Source organism: Glossina fuscipes, unplaced genomic scaffold (assembly GCF_014805625.2).
Source record: "Glossina fuscipes isolate IAEA_lab_2018 unplaced genomic scaffold, Yale_Gfus_2 0, whole genome shotgun sequence".
Classification (NCBI taxonomy): domain Eukaryota; kingdom Metazoa; phylum Arthropoda; class Insecta; order Diptera; family Glossinidae; genus Glossina; species Glossina fuscipes.
This window is the reverse complement of record NW_023998414.1, coordinates 24955423-24977031: the sequence shown is the minus strand read 5'-3', so window position 1 is coordinate 24977031 and position 21609 is coordinate 24955423. Positions and strand designations below refer to the sequence as shown.

Sequence of the window (21609 nt, the reverse complement as noted above, 5' to 3'; positions counted from 1 at the left end):
TCAATAACACTTTTTTAAAATTTAGAGTTTAACGAAAAATTTTCAAGATATTCTGAATATGAGCATAAAGTTAGCTAAGAAGTAATGAGTAACTAACATCCTATAAATAAAACGGAGAATAAGGCATTTTTTTGCTAGAGAAAATCAACAATTGCTTATTCTTAGTCAATAGGAAACGTGACAATAATGGCTAATAGGCACCTATGCCGGGAGTTAAGACGAAAGAAGAGCTAAGCATTAGATTTTAGGAATCAAAACTTTCCAGACCGTTGGGTAAAGTGCTCAAACAATTCAAAATGCTCTCTCTCTCTCTCTCTCTGTGTGTGTGTGTCTCTCCCTCTCTCTCTCTCTCTCTCTCTCTTCTAAATTACTGCGCCAATCGATTTTGTGTGGCCTTCTCTCGCGAGGAGTCTTGTCACCATGCCCTAAGAGCCGGTTAATCCACACACTTGTCCAACAGCTTGCCCGCTTTTAACTGAAACTCTCAAGGGGAAAAAAATCCGATGAGAAATTCAACGCAGACATCTTCTGTTTCAATATATCGAACGGATGAGTTAAAATGATCACACGATTGAATCATGGAAAACCGCTTACGATGCCCGTAAATTTGAAATTTTTTGTTTTTCTCAATAATCGGGCATATTTCGCGCTTCGCAACTTCCCCCGATATCGTTAATAGCTGCATTTCCCTTTGCATGCGACGTAGCAATAATTTCTTATTTACTTTTACTTCAAAAGTATTGTAAGAAGAAATTCATTTAAAGCATTTATGTAAAAATATATTGCGTATATTCTTATGTTTCTGGCGGAATACGAAGTCAGTATTGAAAGGATGACTAAGGCGTTTGGCGCCATTTATTAAGAGGAGGCAATTTTGATTAAAGTCATAAAAATGAAAAAACTGTGCAGTAAATGTACGGTCGTCGATAACTAATCCAGTGTAGTGCTGGTGACATCATCATGCTGAAGAGTCCGCTCCATTTTCGTTTCGATTTCGTTTCAGTTGTTCTGCGGAGCTTTGTCTGGTAGTAGATTCGTTTTAATACCTTCGCAGGAAAAAATCAAGGTTTCACAAACGCTCGCAAGCTAAAAAGCAGAGAAACCGATAAGCAATAATTTCTATATCTGATATTGACAGTCATAAGTTACGTGAAATTTTGCACAGACATTATAAGAAAATAAATGTCTTCGAAGATCGAAAAAGGTACAAATGCAATGTAATTTGCTTTCTTATTACCGAAAAGGTAAAAAAATTTTGAAAATTCATTGTGAAAAGAAATTGACCGCTAATCTCCACTTAGGCTGGCATCGATCTATTCAGACCCTAATAAACTTACAGATATCGAACATAACTTCAACTAATCACCAATTCACTGTTCCAAGATGCTTTGAGCTTGCAATTTACTTAGATTTATAGCACAGGGCTACTCCATAGCAGATATGAATAGAGAATATGCTTTAAAGGAGTATTGCAGTCTTGGATTGTACCAAGAATTGGATCAAACAATTGTTTACAAAGACCGTCCTTGAGCTCAACTTCAGTATGTGATCTTCTTGCTCGCTGTAGTTATTTACAGTACGTTATAAGCAAAAGAAACATTTTCGCATTAATCCATTCAGAGAGAATCTAGAAAAATTATGTTCACGGATACCCTATTGAGCAATCTTTTCATAGCTTGGCCTCATTTTCTTGTTCTTCTGCGATTATATCGTGACATTTGTATCCATTTCTTTTAACATTTCCTTTCAAATAAAGCTACAATTTACAATTTACAACGCAGTAGCATAAAGTGCAACAATATTTGCAAATTACGTCAATGTTTTAACGACGGTTACGATCAGGACGGGGAACTTCATGCGCGATAATCAATGTAATTGCCGCGGTAGGCAAGAATTTAAAGCTATTTAATGTGCTTCTTAATATCCTGCTGGTAGGGAGCACAAGCGGAATCGAATGCAGGGCACTCGGCGACCATATGAAGAAACGAAAAAGATCGTCATGACCCAAGCAAATAAGCTAAATCTGCGGCGTTATCCGCCTCCTTTCCACTTCGCATCATAGAATATTTCATATTTTAAGTTTATAACTGGAAAACTTTTCGCAATTATTGCAGTCCACCTTTAAGCTGACTTACATAAGCTTAAATTTTAGATGAAAAGACCCACGAATGTGGGTCCATCGAGTAGCTCATACCGGCGCCGTTTTTAACTTAAGCTTTTCTTCAACATATCGATACGGATCACTAATACGCAACGCTGGCCGGTTAGATTAGCAACAAATTAGAACAGTTAATATCTGTAATGAGTGGTCGTATTCGGTGCAAATATTCGACCATTAAAAATGAAGATCGCTAGAGCACAAACCTGATGCACAACTTGCTAACAACTTGATTACAAAATATGAATGGTTATGACTACTCCTAAACCATTAAGGAACGATCATAATAACTACAAGTGTGCTCAATATGATTATCAATTTGTTAAGCTATGTCCCGCTGTCCTTGTCATTTGTTACTGGCTAATAGGCGATAGACATATGAAAATGAATTGAATTCAGGGAGAAAATCATGTAAAACTTCAGTTCCATAGTATATCGAAATTTTGCATCCTTGTTACATGGTACGGGAAGTGACCTGAAAAATCTTTGCATACGGATACGCCCACAATTCGTAGAGAATTATTTAATTTGAAGGCAATGTATTCGTACGATTTTCAATCGAGAAGAAGTCTTTATTTTTAATTTGTTTTTGTTTATTTACATACATTTTATTACTTTAATTTACGAAATTTTTCGTATTTTCTTCTTTTTTTTTCTATTCATTTTCGTTACAAGGATTTGTGGTAAAGCATGTGCCTGTCTCGTCACTTTTTTCTGGTTACTAGACACTATGGCACTTGCATGCTACTCTTTTTTTTTGATTTGATTGTAGTTAGTGCGTTTGTCGTTGGTAGTTTTTATGTAAGTATTCTTAAGGAATGAATTATTGAGGAAAATTTTTTAAAATCTTTCTTTTCATATCTTCGATACGAGCAAAAAACAATATTTTGTTACACAATTTTTATTGCGTGGTATTTCCATTTCATTTTCTTTTTTCATCTTTTCTTCTTTTTTCTTTTTTTTTTTTTTTTTTTTTTTTCTTTCTCTTCCTCAGGTTGTTTTTTATTTTGATTTATTTGATTTCGATTTTTCTTTCTTTTACTTTACATTCTCGTTTCATTAGGTTTTTCTATATTATTTCCGCTGGTGTTTTGTGCCGATATTTTCAATTTTCATATATACGTATGAACGTATGTTTCACATGCTGCTGCACATTATATAAAAATAACTTGGGATCTATACTATATACGTATACGAACGTACATATTCACAAATATATATGTATATATATATATATGCATATATATGTATACATAGACTTTATATCAGGAGACATATATGTATTCAGATTCTCCGTCTATATATATAAATTTTTCTACATTTTCACAATCTATGAAAAAGTTTTATTTAAGGCTTTTGCTTTTATTTTTATTTTTTGCTTTCAAGACACTTTTCTACTTAAATTAATTGAAAAGATTTAAAATTTTCTTTACTTTTTAAGGATTCAGAAAATGAAATAAACTTTAAGTTTTCGTTTTGCTTTTAATAAAATATTTAATTTTATTTTATTTTTGTTTTTTTTTTTTTTTTAATTTTTATTTATTATATATTTTATTTATTTATTTTTTTTTTTATAATAATAATTTATTAAATTTATTTTTATTATTAGTGGCAGACAGAAGAGTGTTGAGAATTATAGACCGAAAAGAAAAACACATGAAAAACTTCTGCAAACTGAAAATTTGTCGTTGGCTAAACTTTTACCTCCTCACGAATATTTTCCTGTAACGGCACGGTTAGAGCGTTCGAGGCACTCTCTCTCTCTCTCTCTCTCTCTCTCTCTCTCTCTCTCTCTCCCTTTTTCTCTCTTTCTCGCTTTCTCTCTCTGCTCATCTTGTGCACTCTCTGCATTGTTCTATCGACTTGCTCTGCCTCTTTTGCTTGACTTTCTTTTTCGAAGGAAACAACAAGAGCTCGCTAGCTGTTAGTGTATTCGTATTGTTGTCTGTTTTTATAAATAACTGTTTGGGCATTGCCATCGTTTAGCGAAAAAAGATATAATGTAAACACGTACCTAGTGCCCTGTGCGTTTTTGTAAAATAATATCTTTTGTTTTCACCTCAACAACTGCACACGTTAGCTTTGTCAGAGAGTTATGCCTTTTAGGCGAAGGGAATGGTGCGACAAGACGACCATATATCACTTGATTAAATATGCTGCGCGCGCATTTTCTACATTAATAACAACAACAAGAATAATAACAGCAACAATAAATATCAAAAAGCCAACAGAAACCAACAGAAAACCATGCAGAAAGAGAGCATATATCTAACGTCTGCCAAAAACGCATTTTCCATGTGCTGGATTTTTTGTTTGTTTACTTGTATTTTGTTGTTTTGCAAATTTCTTCATGTCTGCGCACTAATCAAAAATATATATATATATATGTATATGTATATAAATATATATATTAAAAAAAAAAATCAAATGTTTTCATAAATTGTTTACGCTCTTTGTTTATTAAAACATAAGCCATAGAGTGCATAAGCGCTATTGCAAGGTCCGCGTTGCCAGAATATTTGACTAATACAAGACAAGAACCATCCCTCAAAGAAATTATAATTCATCTATAGATGTTGGTGCTATTATACGTGGGTTAAATGTCGGTGATCTATATATAGTTCTTCTTCTGTCTTATCGCATAGTTGCAGTCTGCAGTTTTCAACAGCAAATGACCGCCTCTGAACACACCGAGATCCATATGTAGGCATATAGGAAGAGGCTATTGAATCGATCTAAAATGTCCCTCTTAGCAAGAATATTTATATATTACATTACTTTAAGGGCATACTCCTGAGCTTTACCAAGCAAGAGGCTAAGACAGTTTGAGCTTTGGACAACGACAAAAACAAACTCCCCCTAATATTGTTACCTTGCAATCTCTTCACATTCGTGTATCGGCATTCAAACTCTACAAACTTCAACGCGACGACCTACATATTCAAGTTTGATTTCTAGCAATGGATCTGTTCTTCACGGTCTTTGCTTCTGAAATCGAATTAAATAGTAAAAGCCAGCATTTATTGTTACTGGGTTGACTTGGGAGATTTCCTTAACATTATGCAAAAGTCAGTAAATACAAACCTCTATATATTGTTGCTTAAAATGCCCTTTTTTTTTTTTAATTAAGTTCCCGCCGCTGAGTTGCGATTTCTACGATAGCGTAGTTTATTTCTTTTCGTTTTCATTCTTCTCGCGTCCTTGTCCACTCGAATATTGCGAATAAGCTCGCTTCGCGCAACCGACTTTGCCCTCCCCGAATATTATACTTACGATTCTTTACGCTCAAGAGCTCGTCAGTCACCAACTACTTTATAACGTCGGCAATGAAAGCGTCATGAACCTGTTTTAGGCTTTTTACATTTTAAAAATTTCGTTTCCTGAAAGAATATCAAGTGGTTTTCATATTGATTAACCAATATATTACGTAATACTTTGGCGACTATACGTCCTTCGTATGATATAAATAACAAGATACTCTTTGGCTCTTCTATACGATAATAATGATTGGCATTTAAATTCTTCTTATCGAACGAATGGTTCACTCTTGCAAGAACATATAATGCAGTGCGGTTGTAAAAGTTGGCACATTTTTAACCCGGTCTATTAAAACCCGAATATCAAGCGAATATCGAATTCAAAATGTTCAAGAACTCGTCCCAAATATTGCGAAAAAATTGATTGATCAATATTTGAGATCGTGTAAGATCCCCACCTTTATGTCGCATAATTATCTCCTCATGTCAAAGGATAACGTCATCTTTTGCTGACTAAACGTAAAATAATTTTTTTTTGAATTTATTTTCAAAAATTTTGAAAACAATATCCACAACATTGCGGTTTCATTCTTTGCCAGAAAAAAAATATAATAGCTTTCTACGGTGTATTGCGACTGGCGACGGAAAATGGATCTACTTGTCCAGGACACCCATGCACATCGACATCGAAGCGGAATAATCGCGGCCATGAACTTTTGCTGTGCATAGAATGGGAGCGGCAAGGTGTAGTGTATTACGAGCTGCTAAAACCGAATGAAATTGTCACTGACATCAACTGAACCAATTGATCGATGTGGTGTTGCAAAAAAGACCAGCAATAGCGGTTAATAGACACAAAGTCCACATCTTGCATGACAATGTTCGGCCACTCGTAACAAGAGCTGCCAAGGTTCCACAGGTCACAGCCCGAAAGGAAAGTTTGCCAGCAGTCAGCATAGTCACTAGGCATAGAGCGTTTTGATTACCATTTGTTCAAATCGATACAGCATGGCTTGGCTGGCACACGGTTCCGAAATGCTGAAAAACTACGAAAATGTGTCGATGATTGAATGGCCGCCACCCCAATATCGTTCTTTCGACACGGTATTGCCATGTTGCCAGAATGACGGAAAAGAAATGATGCAAATATATATGTGTTGTACCAAGTTTTCTCAATAAATATCTTGTTCAAGTGAAAAACTTACCAAAACACATGCAAGCCTACCTAATATTTTTGAATTCAGGTACCCAAATGAAAGCACAAATCGTATATATGCCAAGTGACAGGTCGCGCGAAACAGTTCATTTTCTGTTTAGATCTTCGTTCCTTGCACTGTCACAGATCACAGATAAGTTCTTTATAAAATTGTTTTAAAAAATTGTGATTGATTTCGATTTTCTTTTTCTCTTCTGTTTTATTATTATTATTATTATTATTATTATTATTATTATAAATTTGGCCATAGAATAAATTCCAAGACTAAAAATCTTAAAGCACTAGCACCTAGCAAGACTTTCGGGTTTATTAAAATCTCTAGCGCACTTGAACCACGACCATTGAAATTGCTGATCGAGATTCTTGCCCTTTCGGCCACTCGGATGGATTTTGTTGAATTTTAATTTATCGAAAAAACTCCAAGATGCTCGCTAGAGAATGTTGGTCGCGAGCAACAGCTTTAAGATTAAAAGTTTCACTACGGTACACATGTTTCTTTGCTTCTAATTTGATCTGGCTCGGCCATAATGATACCTCTCAACGTATAGTTTGGACATCTGCATATAAGAGCTTAGTTGTGCGGTGCCCAATTAGTACATCGATGTAATCGGAAGCGTCCATCAAGCACGGACACCGTCCAATTGCTTTCAATGAATTTTCACACCTCCTAACAGAATTGTATTTAAACTTATTATCATTGTTACATATGTTTGCAACATGTTATTACTTTCGATTCATGATTATTTTCTGAAGTTCATCTTACTTGATGTCTGTCTACTTCATTGCATTGATATTGAGATATATTGAAGACATTTACCTTTGACGGAAGGGCGAACGCTACTAAAAAATGAATGGAACAGTCGTTAAATGAAAAAAAACTCTTTTGATAAAAATTGTGTGTTGATGCGATCACCAAACGAATCTGGAGAAGCATAATTTATGCAAACTATTCGACAATTGAAAAACGAGTCGTTACACGGGATCCAGGATAAAAAAGGCACAAGACACCGTTAATGATTGGACGCTTAAAGTCAAATTCATCTTAAAGTTCCGTAATAATATTAAATAATAATAACTGCTTGTGCCGCACAACTGCTCTTCATTTTTAAACATCCGTCCCATACGTGATTTATACTTGTCTTCTCCTTCCAAGTCATATACAAATTTTCTCTTCTCATGCATAGTGAATGCTTATGAATTTATTCTACACTTATAAAGTACATAACGTGACCATAACTTTTCAAACTATGTACTCAATAAAGAAACACTTTTTGTTAAATTTTTATTTGCTAACCTATAAAATATCTCATCCTACGTGCTCTATTTAACCCTATATAGGACAATCGTACTATGTTAAGAGCATAATTGTGTATTCTGCTGCCACAGAGCCATGTTAATACTTAAATCATCCGAAAAAAAATTTGTTTTTAAATGGACTCAACATTAATTAAAAATGAACAGGGTTTCTTTACTTTTCATCTAATATAACAGAAGAATGTTATCGTCATTGTTGAAATTACAGTGAAACCTTAGCTTGCCTAACCAAACATACGTAACTCATAGTCAATAGAAATAAAACAATCAAAAGTATGAAAGTAAACTATAGATGCTAATGTGTACACATACTAATTTATATATAGTATAGAGGCGATTATTATAGAATGTGGAAAAAAGTAAAACTCCTTCTACAAATTAAAAAAATCATCTCTTTTTACAGCTCTTGTTTATTAGATAAATAAATTAACTTTAGATTTTTTCGCGAATTTGCTCACCTAAAGTTATTTTACATTTGGTTTGATTTGGTTTTCAGTGTACAATATTCTAATCGAAAAACAAAAATAAGTCATTGCGAGAACACCTGAGCCGGATTTTTGTGACTTTAAACAACAACTTAAGTAAAATGTGATATAAATTCTTATTAAGTATATGCGTGTGTGTGTGGGTTAGTATAACGTGATCTATCGGCCATCTGCTTTCCATCTCTTTATCTCTCTTTCTCTCTCGTTCTCTCTCGTTCTCTCTCTTTCTCTCTCGTTCTCTCTCGTTCCCTCTTTCTTTCTTTCTCCCCCTTGGAAATTATTTTCCTCATCTCATCAATGATGGTCCGTCAGTATCGGATATGTAGAGGCGAGCCACTGAAGCCACTGATAAGATGAAATCAATGCGCACTTAATATCATAAGAAAAGGTAAATAAAATTTGCGTACAATTTCTTGGAATTGGAAAGTTCTTTTCTGTTTTTTTATTTATAGGCGTGGTCATTTTTTCCCGTTTTGGTACAAGTGCTAAAGCACCGCCTATAGAACACAAACATCTAATTTTTTCTTCTTTTTGAAAACCAAACATGTTCTCACTTTATCTAATACAGTAGGCGTGTCTTTTCACCGATTTGGCCTATTTTCAGTACCAGTCTGTGCAAAAGAGCTTCCAATGTTTTTACCAAACTTAAAATCGATAGCTTCATTTCTGCGGCCATTACACAGTTGAAGGAATATAAACACTTGGACAAAGTGAGTATACTCCTTGTCCTGGGACGATAGTTATAATAAACCCTTTAGAGTTTAAGTATTCTAAGGTTTTTTTATTTAATTAAGACACTCATGTCATGTTTGGGTCTCAAAGCAAAATTTCTTTACAAAAGGTTCCACTGTAAATAAGTTTCCTATGTAGCATCTACAGCATCGCTCGACCAGATGAATTTGCACGCAACTTAATGTTGATTTACAACTCAGTCCATTAACATCAATCATTTCCCACCGATATATTCAAGTGAACGGTCGATCATTTTGAAACGCTTGACAGGCAATTATTTAATGAAAAGAACAAATAATTCAACATAAAAATAAAAATGTTTATAATGTAAAGTGTGATTGAAATAACGGAAAAGTAAAATTAAAATAATTTTTCATTGAGAAAAATTAAATTAAATAAAATGAAATAAATTACGAACTAAAAAGATTTTTATTCGCTTTGATCCCTTTGTTCGCTTATTCATAGAAACTGGTTCTGAGCTACTTTCACTTAAAATACCCTAAATTTGAAAGCCATCTCTGAATCAAGTTGTAAGTCATTAAAAAAAAAAAAAAAAAAAAAAAAAATTCAGACAATATTTATTTAACCTTTAAAATTAAGCCGGGGACATTTTTTAAAATGTTACTTATATGAGCAGCAAGTAAGAGTTTACAGTTTACGTCTCACTCTGACTTGCAATTTCAAGCGAAATCGAAAGACTTATAGACAGGCGATTGTCTAGTCAATACGGAATTTCATACTAATCGAAATTATATACAAAATTTTTACAATTTTTACAATAAAAAAAGAAATAATAATAATAATAAAAATATATTCTCGGAAGAAAAATGGATTACACGCGAGACAAAAAATATGCTGACAATTATACTAAGGGTTTTCTTTGAAGAAACCATGTGAGAAAAAAAAGTTTAGTGCCCTGTGTGTTAATGCTTATCTCTGAAATTCTTTTTCCCTACGCCACTTGCGGTATATGGATATATTGAATTTGTGCAGATAGATGCAACGGCCATAAAAACTTTTATCATAGCTTTACTATAAGCTTGTTACTCTGTTTGTCCGTCCTCTATTCTTATGTTCAACCTACAGCACACCATTCTTCAGGTAATATTGATAAAATTTGATACACTGACTGGTTTTGGCTCAAGGACGAAAATCTCTTCAGTTTGACAGCATATAACGCTTTATTTCAAACTTCGTAATACGAATAACTGTGAGGCGGCGTAGGATATTTAATGATGGGCATTTTGTCACTATACTGTGTGGTGTGTCATGTGGGCGTCGATTAAGCCATCGCGACATTTTTCGATTCAAAACTTCAGCTCCGCCAACTTTTTCGATAGGCAAACTCTATACCTTGCAAGCGTTATTACTTACAATAGACTTGGGCTCTTAAGATTTTTTGGATTCAATTTAGTGACCAAGTGAATCGTCCAAGAGCGTTTTGATTTACAATCTTATCTTCCATCTCTGCAATCACAAGCACAGATGTGAGCGCGACTAAGTCCGATGAAAGGAAAATTCGTAGCGTTTTTCCTTCAAAATCTAAACACGATGTTCTTATAGCTTAATGTAGGTGATAATGATTCTAATGTAGGTGTAATAGATTCTAATCGATAACCTTTTGCAATTTTTCTGTTAAAGCCATTTTGTGATCGGTAAGTGATTTTGGCAGACGTCTTTACAAAACAGCTTTCACAACACAACTCAGAGAGTTCTCTGCAGAGCGGTGCAACAACTTGTGATCAGATGAGGATGGATACGTGAGCATTTCGCAGTCAAGGTCCTTCACCTTTAGCCGAGTCTTTAAATATACATGCGATCTGGCGTCCATCTAGTATAAGAAGACAACGCTTCCGCTGTAATAAGTGATAAGAGTAAAGAGTGCAGTCACTCGTTTCGTCAGGTCCCCTGTGAACACCTTCCACCTCGCGAAACGTAAAGCTTTACTTCACATGGCGTCAATGCAAGCTTTATCGCCGTTTGTACCGCGATCTTTTCCGCATCTTATTCTCTAATGGCGGTCGATAGGTCGGTTACTGTTACCAACGTTACGCTATTCTAAAACTATCTATTGTGAAGAACATTAGATAGTTTTTCCCTTATCTCTTATATATAGAACTCAGATATTTCTTATGTCGTCGATGATAAAGACAACAATAACATGAATGTCATTGAGGTATCTGCGAGGTAAATGTGACTGAACAGTGAACAGCAGCGACTTTAAACTGTAAACAATTGAAGTCAAATTGAAGCCTTTTACCAACTATTGTCTGGTATCGGGGTCCCAAATTCCCAGAGAAGAATCCAAATTACAACTGTGTTCGTGCCGAATGACTAGGGAAGAGTTCTTCACATCATATTTCAGGGTTTTATAGTTTTTATTTATACTCTATGCATAATCCAATAGACAGAAAAGCTTTTGGAAATATTATCAGACGATTGATTGGTCGATACTGAAGTTACGAGAAACGTAGATCAATTAAATCAATCGAAATCGTTAATTTATGGATATCAGTAATAATTGCCGATCGAAATGAGAATCATTTTGACGATCAAATTTTTGAAACTGATCCTGATCCTGATCCTGAAATCTCTCACGCAAAACGCCCAACTTTTTACGCGTTCGCACAGCGAAATGCATTGCGAAGCCCAATTTTTTTCCTGCTTCTTTTGCATATCCAAAATCTAATTAAGCTTTGCCTACATCAGGAATATCAAATGCGAATGTGTTCTTAAAATGTCGTCAATTCCGGCCAATAGATGAACGAGCGTATAAAGCATTTTACGGGATATGTTGGAAATTCACTATGAAATGTTGAATAGAAGAGAAACGTCATTGCTCAGCTTCTTAATGATGCAACAGGTATTTGTATAATTGTACTTGTATTCTCCATAAATCGAAGATTCTAGGACGACTTGTTCAGCTTCTAAGAGATGCAATTATGCATATGTTTAACTACAACTTGGATTATTAAATTATTCATGTTTGAATATGTGTGCGACTATAGCATGTCAAATGCAAAGGAAAAACAATAATAAAAATCGGTAAACATTACAACTAACAAGAGATGGTCATAAAGTGGATTAAGATGAGAGTATAACATAACTGGAATTCAACACGAACTGATTACCAGCCTCTGTTCATATTTGCCTAAAATAATGAGGATTGTAAAATATGCCCTGAGAGACCTAACTTTCTTTTCTTTTTACCTGTTGCGTACACACTTTTTGCCTACAGTTATCCAATAATAATCGATTAACTGCCAACATTTTGTACGCCTTTGTATTCATTCCAAAGAGGCATAAAATATAAATAAAGTTCATTAACATAAACACATTCATGACTAAATCAACCAAACGAAAAAAAAAAAAAAAAACCAAAGCATTTATTTGTATATCATACGCATAAAATTGATCGCATTTTTCTTTTTTATAACCTAATTAAACGTTACAATGTAGTTTAATGACAACTCGCTTTGAGGCAAACGTCGGATACCGTTTCAATAGTCCAGATGCAGTTGTATCTCTCTATATAAAACGAAATGCAAATGCGGGCGCGGTTACAATTATATTTAAGGAATATGTTTTATTTATTTATTTATTTTTTTTTTTTATTCATTTGTGCACCAAAGAATAGAAGACAGACGAAAATGAAGAGACGTACAAATAAACATGTAATAATTTATAGACAGACGAGTGTTGGGATGGTGAGAAATATGATTTGTTGGATGGATGGACGAATGCATGTGTTTCGTGTGTTCAATAATAATTAGACGAACGAAAGGACCGATAAAAAAGTTAGCGTGGCATTTAGATTAAATGAATGGGATGAGAGGAATAGGTTCTTAGATAGACGGGCCGATGTGTGGACGTTGTGCTGATAAATTGATTTTTTTTAATAAATGGGTGAGCGGATAATTGAGTGGACAGTTGGTCGTTGGACAGGCGTATGCCTAATGGAATGGACAAGCAATGAATGAGTTTGTAGACACGTCTTTAAACGACAAGGAACCGTTAAATAAACGAACGGATGAACAATAACTATAGTTATATATATATATATATATATACTAGATGTGCATGCATATGTGAATTCTTTGTTAAATCTTCCCGGTCTAGCAGTCGCTCCTTCAATGCGATAGAAAACTGTATACTTATACGTCAAGCATTTGCATTTGCTTTGCTTGTCAAGTAACTGTAAATTATTAATGCCATGCCATGCAATTAAGTAGTGCAAGAAATATTAATTAAAATACAGTTCCACGCCTCTCTATTGACAAGCGCTACAATGCACAAGCAAATAGATGACTGATGATATGATGATGAGGTGGTTAAGGTCTTCACGACCACATATATGTTTGCTAGCAAAGCAATATTCAAGTTAACGAATAAATTGTTTTAAGGAAAAAGAAGCAAAAAAAAAAAGAAAAGCAGGTAACCGCAGAAAATGATATTAATAAGCAGGACAAAGGCGCAATAGAAAGCAAAATGAAAATAATAAAAATTAAATGACAATTAATATTGAGTTAAAAATCATGGCAGACTGGCATGACATATAGTAAAATTAAATCAACTGAAATTGAAAATTAAATAATTAAATTATTTTGAAATAATTATTGCTTTCAGTTTAATTTACAACTATGATTATTTATTTATTTCTATGCATATATATATTTGTTTTTTTTTTTTTTTTTTTTTTTTTTTTTTGCATTTAACATATGTCTATCTGTGACTGCCAGCCTTGATTTTTACATATGCCTGCAGTTTGCAATCAAAGATAAAGGCTCAATTTAATTCAATTTTCATTTATTGCCCATATTAGCATTTGTGTATGTCGTCCCTGTACACAATCCCTCTTGTTGTTGTCATAGAGATGATGTTTATTAATTAATAGAAAAATACTCCCTGGTTTTTGTTGCCAGGATGGTTCTTTTTGTCGTTTCATGCTAAGTTGTTGCCTTAATAATAAAATGTATTGATTTTATATTAGGTTTTTTTTTTTTTTTTTTTCTCTCTCTCTCTTTTCTATACGCATATGCACATGTGTCATTGCAAGCACAAAGAACACCAATAGCAATTAAATTAAAATCAAAAATGTTTTACTACTAACTCATAAAATAAATCCTAATCGATTTAGATCTCATCATAATGAACTAAATTTTATGCAATTCGCAAAACCATTAAAAAATTAAAACCGTAATAGCACGCACAGTGGAAAATGCAGTAAAAAATATCAATATATCTCGACATTAGATGGCATGGCATCATTCACAACAGATTTAAATAAGTTTTGTGATAATGAAAATTTTAATGCAAATAAAATTGAACACGTTTAGGAAAGCATTTAACTTAAGACTATTTGTTGTTGACGTGATGATATAGAGCTAATGATGCAGAGGTTTGAGTATACCTGTCCGTATCACTTAATTTTAAAACGCAGATAGTAAGCTCTAATATATAGTTGGTGTACGAATTATATACGTCTAACACACTTTCGTCCTAAGCGATAGAAGAGAGGTGCACTCTCAAGACATCAAAGTAATAGGCTTTCAACGTTGTGCAACTATTAAACTACTGGGCCTCCTTTTACTGCAATTGAAAATATGCATTAGTTTGCCTTAAAAGGATATCCTCTGGTATGCGAAAAAGGGAGAAGTTCCAGATACTGAATGAACAATATTCGTATATAATATAAGGTGGACAGACGGACCGACAAGCTTACAATATATAAATGAAGGTCAATCTGAAAAACAAACCTAAAAGATGGGTCTATCTCAAGTCGATCTGGGCGTTGAGCATATCCGCACAAATTTGTAACACAAGCGTGGTAAGGTTCCATATATTATACGATTGAAATTAATTCGATTAATTAATATCCATCAAACAAAACAACGTTTGTAAAGGAAAACACATAACGAAGCATTTATTCTTTTAAATATATAAATATATAATATATTAAATACAGTACTCATACTGCTTTATACGTGCTCCATACTGCTACAGTCCAGTCCAAGGGTTGGCGGACTTAAGCACTTGGGTTTCCCAAGCACTATGTGTAAAACTTATCGAAAACATTGTTGCAAGGTTATGTATAAGAGAAGTTACAAACTACAAAATTAATTTTCTACGTAATTTATTATCTAGATCTGGCAATGAAAAGAAATAATTAAATCTTCTATCGTGATATCGGTTCGACATTTTTATTAATTACAAAGGCATCCTTTTCTTTTTTCTTTTTTTTTTTTTTTTGTTACGTGGGTCTTACGATTGCGTTACAATCTTCTGCGTTTGCGTAGCATTCGCGACATAACCAAAGGGATGTACTGTTCCAAAAACTTCCAATAACTTCTCTGCGATCCTCTATAAAAAATCTTGCAACATATCCGTAACCTTCGCAAATAAGCTATGCTGATTGACTATTTCTTCGACGACAGCTAGCAAGATTAACCTTACTACGATCCTACGATCGAACACCAAACGTTCTGTAAAATTTTTTGGCAACTTCCTGGAAAACTTGCGTTCCACTGGCAACAGTATTGCGATATGATCACATTCTTTAAAAACGAAATATATGTTTCTTGTAAAAACTTGTGACAAAGCTCATCGTTCCAGTGCTCCTTTGGAAAGCAAATTAACTCAAATATAATTGAATTCAAGTCAGACAATTCTGCTTTGATCGAATCAACTCATCTAATAGGAACTTACCTCTCTATTCAAAATGCAATAATCGCTTACTTGTTATTTATTCGTATATTTTTCTTTCATTTCGTTCATTGTATTATTATTATTATTATTATTATTATTATTATATATATATATTTATCTGGGCAATAATTAAAAAAAAACTGAAACTTTCTTTATGATTCCACATTAAATAACTACTTACTGAACTAACTATATTTCTCACTTCCAAATTTCCTCAGCAGAGGTAAACAACTTTGTTTTGTTAAACGAGTATATCGCAAAAGTTTTCATGCGTCTTCTCCTTTGCATTCTATGGCGAAGTGAGTAGAAAATTTATTGCGGTTTATTTGTTCAACTAAAGGCAAACCGAAGTAATATAAATGCGTCATTATTATAGAAAAATTTGATTAACAGATAACTCATTGATTATCCCAGTGGGCCATTTGTAATGTTTAAGCACAATCACAAGCACACATGCTAGCGTAACATGCAACTTATAAGCAATGATATATGAATTGTTGTTTCACATTTGCAACTTGAACTTGAGGTTAAGTAATATTCCCCAAATGAAGAAGAAAATAACATTTGGATGTGTTAACCATAAAAAGCAATAACAAAAAGAAAAAAAAAAATGTTTACAAAGGAAGTTGAAAGTAAAACTACTTCAATTTTAGGAGAAAAGAACCAAAGCAAATCATATTTCTTTTAATTCAAAATAGGTGAAGTGTAAAAACTCTCGAAAAGGTTTGGTAAATAATTTCAAACTGTGCCGTAAGTGGCTTATAATAATTTGTTGCCTAAACTAACTTTGCAATTATTTCTATACCAAATTTGAATTCAAATTCAACTAACTTTACAAATTTCACTTTCTTGCTTACTTACTTAGTTACTTAGTTACGTAACGTACATGCAAAGTGTACGTGTATTTGTGTAATCATCATATTAAATTCCCTTCTCTAAAATGATCATGTGATCGAGTTAACATTAACATGCTTCACAAGTTATACAATAATTATACTCTTGGTTAACGATCCGAGAAGAGGAAGAGAATTGACATAATGAGCACAGATTTCTCTATCCGTTGACTTTTGTGCTCGTGTGATAGTAATTTTGTTGATGTGTCCATGTGTCCATGTATCAATTCTGCAAGCTAATGCTGAAAATTCCCGCTCCCGCACAGCTATGCTTTACTTAGACCAAGTCAACCTGAAATTGTGTTACAACTAAGGAAAAGAGACAAGGTTGAGATGGGAAATGATATCTGCCAACTGCAAGAAGAAAATTGTGTTTTCCGTTTTCAAACAGACATTCAAACTTATTTGCCTAGAAGTGCTGAGTTATTCGAATAATTGATCTCCAATACCTTAGGCGCTATGTATTTCATTCAGCAAAAGGTGAGTGCACATCCAAGTCCCAAACCCACATATCCTTCCACTCACATATTTCTTTATTATTTCATACGCGAGTTTCCTTCTGCAGTCATCTCTATCGTAGGTAAAACGAGAAGTTAGTGTCTATCAAAGCCATGTTAATACGGACCGAATCGCTTATATTTGCGAAGATCGGCAGCACTCACGTTTTATTTTCAAAACTTTTCTCGTACGATTGACATAAATTTTCGCGGAAAATTGTGGATATAGAAAAGAGCGTTGGTTTCCATCTATCACTGGCAGATGCTCTTGTTCTTGGTATTTGTAGTCAAGAAAACTCTTGTATATATATATATGTAGAGAGAGAAAGTAGCCAGCACGAAAACAAAAAACTATGAAAATTTTATTTTAAAAAATGTATTTAAAAAAAAAAAACAAAGGATTTTAAAGAGCGAAAAGAAAGCACGACAAGCTAAACTTTCGAATAATATGTTTGATGGGTATAGATGATAAATATAAATTCTCTGTTTGCTTTTTTTTTTTTTTGTTTTTAAACTTAGGTAACATGTCTCTGAGTTTTGGTGAAACCCCGCCGGATAACAAGAAATTCTTACGAGAATTTCTCTCACACCTCTACTTGGAATGTATGGTGCGCTATAAAAACGATACATTTATAGGAAATGCAGTAAATGAAACGGAGGAAAACACGATCGATATTTTGACCGAAGTACCGATTTATCTAGAGGAAGCCGTCCTTAATCAAGGCTCTATCGATTGGGCAAACCTAAACGAAGAGACATCCAAATTGCAAGAATTATACGCAACCATAAGCTCAATGACTGTTGCACCTGATATCAGCGATATTACGAATAATAGCTTTGGCGAAATCTCATCGACTTCTTTCTACGAAGAGAGTGATGACGATAAAGTTCATTGTCCTGTGCGTTTCGATGGCTATTTATGCTGGCCCCGTACACCGGGCGGTAGGATTTTAAGCCAGTATTGTCCTGATTTTGTCGAAGGATTCAATAGTAAATTTTTAGCTCATAAAATGTAATGATAATATATATATGTACACATATATATATATGTATATCCTTTTTATCATTATTTCATTATAAATGCAATGAAATATTATTGAAATATTTTCATGAACATGCCGTAGTTGCTTGGAAAATGGCAGTTGGTATCGCCATCCGGAAAGTGGTCTTGAGTGGTCTAACTATACTAATTGCATAGATTATGATGATCTAGCGGTATGTGTTGCTTGACTTTAATACGCAGCCACCACATCCAGCCTTTACATGAATTATTTCTTCTATATCGTCTAACTTTTAGTTACCTATTTAGGCGTAGGTGCCAATTATTAAAATTATCCGAACAATGGCAGCTAAGAATGTATTATTATATTTCAGGATTGTTTATTTCAACAATGGACGATAGACAGAGAGAATGATCGATGGGCAGATAGTCAAACATGGCTGATATGTCTACCTCAAGTCAAGATATTTCATGCCAGTTAAAAAGATATGGTACATACATTCATGGTACTTAGTCCGAGGTATTTGTAATAATAATGTCAGATAGTCCGATATGGCTACGTTGACGCGACTTCTGATACTTATCATAAACATAAATACTTTAAATAGTGTAGATGGGGTAGTTGATGAGATTTTCACAATATTTCAAATGGACAGACAAATCCCATTTTAATGGACAGACAATGCCCATTGTGGTGGCTGTAATAAAAAAAAAAAAAATAGATTCACGTTTTTTTTTTTTTCTCGTTTTTCCTCAAAATAAGTTCCGTCGTTTGGTTAATGAGTTATATGTGAAAGGTTACTCGGTATCCTGCGTAGCCTTGTGCTTGTCTTTGATCATATTTCTAGGTTTTAAGTAAGTTACCATTTCTCCTTAAGATCCCATATCTTTCCCTTTACTCCGAACTGCAATTTCCTTCTTCAAGGTCACTACGTTGCACTCGCATACGTATTCATGTTCATTTGTTTGCTTCGTTGGCCCTCACCTGTATTGTCTGGATTCTGTGGTATAAGTGTATTATTGAACAACCCGAGATGATTTATCGTTATCCGGTAAGTATGCAATGGAATTCATCAATTCGAATATCTCTGATCTCTCTTGTTTTTAAAATAATTTTCAAATTTTTTTTTTTGGCAACTTAGTTACAGTGCATTAGCCTACATTTATTAATACATTATTTCATGTTGGTTAACTACTTTTGGATGTTTTGTGAAGGGTTGCATTTGCATTTAGTATTAGTGGTGGTAAGTCATATACTTACCTCAAATTAAGACAACTTTTCCTGCTTAAAATTGTTACATATATACATATATACATATATATCCATCCATACATATCCAAGAATTTCCCTTTAATCGAAACCTTAATAAAATTAATTATTATTGCTGATTAATTTTAAAATTTTATTAAAAATTCCAAAATAGGTTTTTGTCAAAGACGCTATAGTTATGCGTTGGTTTAAAATTTACTCTTGGTTAGTACCATGGATTTTTATAACCGTTTATGCCGTGGCTAGATATTTTCATCCTACCGACAATGCGCAGTGAGTGACATGATTCTTGCATGTCTACAATGTTAGAGAAATTAAATTGATATTTCATTTTTGCAGCTGCTGGATGGATGAAAGTTTATTGCTATGGATATTTTCCGTACCCATAACCCTATCATTAATTGCTAGCCTTTGTAAGTTAACTTCATTTATTGGTTAGAAACAATTAAGAAACTGACGTTTATTACGCATAGTTTTTCTTATTAACGTGTTGCGCGTAATAGTGCGCAAATTGCATCCACAATCGTCGCAACCAGCCCCTTTGGCCATACGTAAGGCTTTACGTGCCACCATTATATTGGTAAATGATTTATTAAACTTGCATATAAAAAATTTGCCTTTACATATTATTTATATGGCATAGGTGCCCTTGTTTGGTTTACAGCATTTTCTAATACCGTATCGTCCGGACGCGGGTACACCTTTGGAACGCTTCTACCAGCTATTGTCGGTTGCATTGATTAGTTCGCAAGGATTTGTCGTATCCTTTTTGTTTTGTTTTGCCAATCACGACGTCACTTTTGCTGTTCGCACTTTATTAAATCGCATAGTTCCGGGATTAGTGTCGCCACCACCGCCCAGCAGCAATACCGGACAATTGGCCACCACTACACCCAGTCGAGAATTGGGCGTTTAAATGCTTATATGTAGAACAAAAACATAACTGCATAAATTGCAAAAGCAAACAAAAGCGAAAATATTTTATACAAAAAAGGAATAAATAAATCGTATATATACATATATGTGTACCTTGACTCCCTTTGACTTACTGATTTAATTCCCTTTCTTATATTCATATTTGATAAATGCCTGCAAATAAAATTTTAAAATTTTCCATTTCACAACTACCACTGCTACTACGAAATTTTCTGTTTTTCATTTTTTTTTTTTTTTTTTTTTAAGGTTTTATGCGTAGTAATCGTAACGTAAACGAGACGGAACGTTTAAAGTTAGAGCAAGCGACGTGACAATCACTTGGCTACGCTTATACACTTAGCTATATAGGTGTGAATCAGAGCAAATATCGGAACGTTGATCTTGATTTGTATTTTTAATTGGACGGCTTCGTCTCTGTTTCAAAATAATTTCAAATAGCAAAGATTGATGAATATAAAGTTGTAATGAATTTTCAAATACTAGATGATGAGAGAGACTTGTCCAGCAGTCAAGTTTTTTAACGCTCTTATCAACTTTGCCGGAATTTGTCCGTATGCCGCCACCTTGCTATCGGGACTGTTCGTTTCTTAACCGCGCTGTCCATCTCTGAACCATTGAACATACAAAAGTGTTTCCTGGCACTCGTCGAACGTACCCTTCTCTTAAGGTCGCCTGCAAAATTGCCACTTTAGATAAGAAAATAAAGAGTTTCTCGAACACTCGACAACTTTTTCTCTAGACCCTCAATATACGCTTCAATTTTCACAGCGATACCATTATTTGATTTAAATCGTTTTTCCTGGCGTATGAGTTCAATATTTATTAACGGCTAGTAGCTCAAGATAAACGCTCGCTTTCATTTCTTTTCCATATCGAGCGTGTACCTTTTTCATATCTTCTTTTACAGGCAAAGTGTAATGCAAACAAGAGAGCAAACTAATGCTTTCTTGTACGAAAAATTGGAACATTTTTTTCTTTTTTCTTTTTAATATGATCAAACGCTCGAGAATTGTCCCCCTTTTTTTGTGGAACATGCGGAGGATCAACAAGAAGTGAGCAAAGAGAAATAGATAGGGATTAGCCGAAGTCTAGCTGCGAGGCAGGTAACCACTCAATGACTTAATGCTCACTACGACTGCAACCAAA

At 34.0% G+C, this 21609-nt stretch overlaps 1 protein-coding gene across 2 annotated transcripts; it reads left to right on the top strand.

Annotated features, from left to right (window-relative positions):
- The first annotated feature begins 9552 nt into the window (after positions 1 to 9552).
- LOC119637920 (calcitonin gene-related peptide type 1 receptor) lies at positions 9553 to 21316 on the top strand. Of its 2 annotated transcripts, XM_038034367.1 has the most exons (10): positions 9553 to 9692; positions 17777 to 18269; positions 18382 to 18472; positions 19021 to 19112; positions 19183 to 19309; positions 19400 to 19501; positions 19682 to 19800; positions 19867 to 19940; positions 20001 to 20107; positions 20171 to 21316. In XM_038034367.1, the coding sequence occupies exons 2-10, from the start codon at positions 17782 to 17784 to the stop codon at positions 20441 to 20443; spliced, it is 1473 nt and encodes a 490-aa protein (XP_037890295.1). In that variant the 5' UTR covers positions 9553 to 9692; positions 17777 to 17781; the 3' UTR covers positions 20444 to 21316. The 2 variants fall into 2 exon arrangements, with proteins under 2 accessions (XP_037890295.1, XP_037890304.1); XM_038034376.1 differs by lacking the exon at positions 19400 to 19501.
- Positions 21317 to 21609: the final 293 nt, after the last annotated feature.

Coding starts and splice junctions, on each gene's coding strand:
- LOC119637920 (XM_038034367.1), top strand. CDS start 17,782: ATGTCTCTGAGTTTTGGTGAAACCCCGCCGGATAACAAGAAATTCTTA. Junction 19,941..20,000: donor ATCATTAATTGCTAGCCTTT/GTAAGTTAACTT, acceptor TATTACGCATAG/TTTTTCTTATTAACGTGTTG. Junction 20,108..20,170: donor TACGTGCCACCATTATATTG/GTAAATGATTTA, acceptor TATATGGCATAG/GTGCCCTTGTTTGGTTTACA.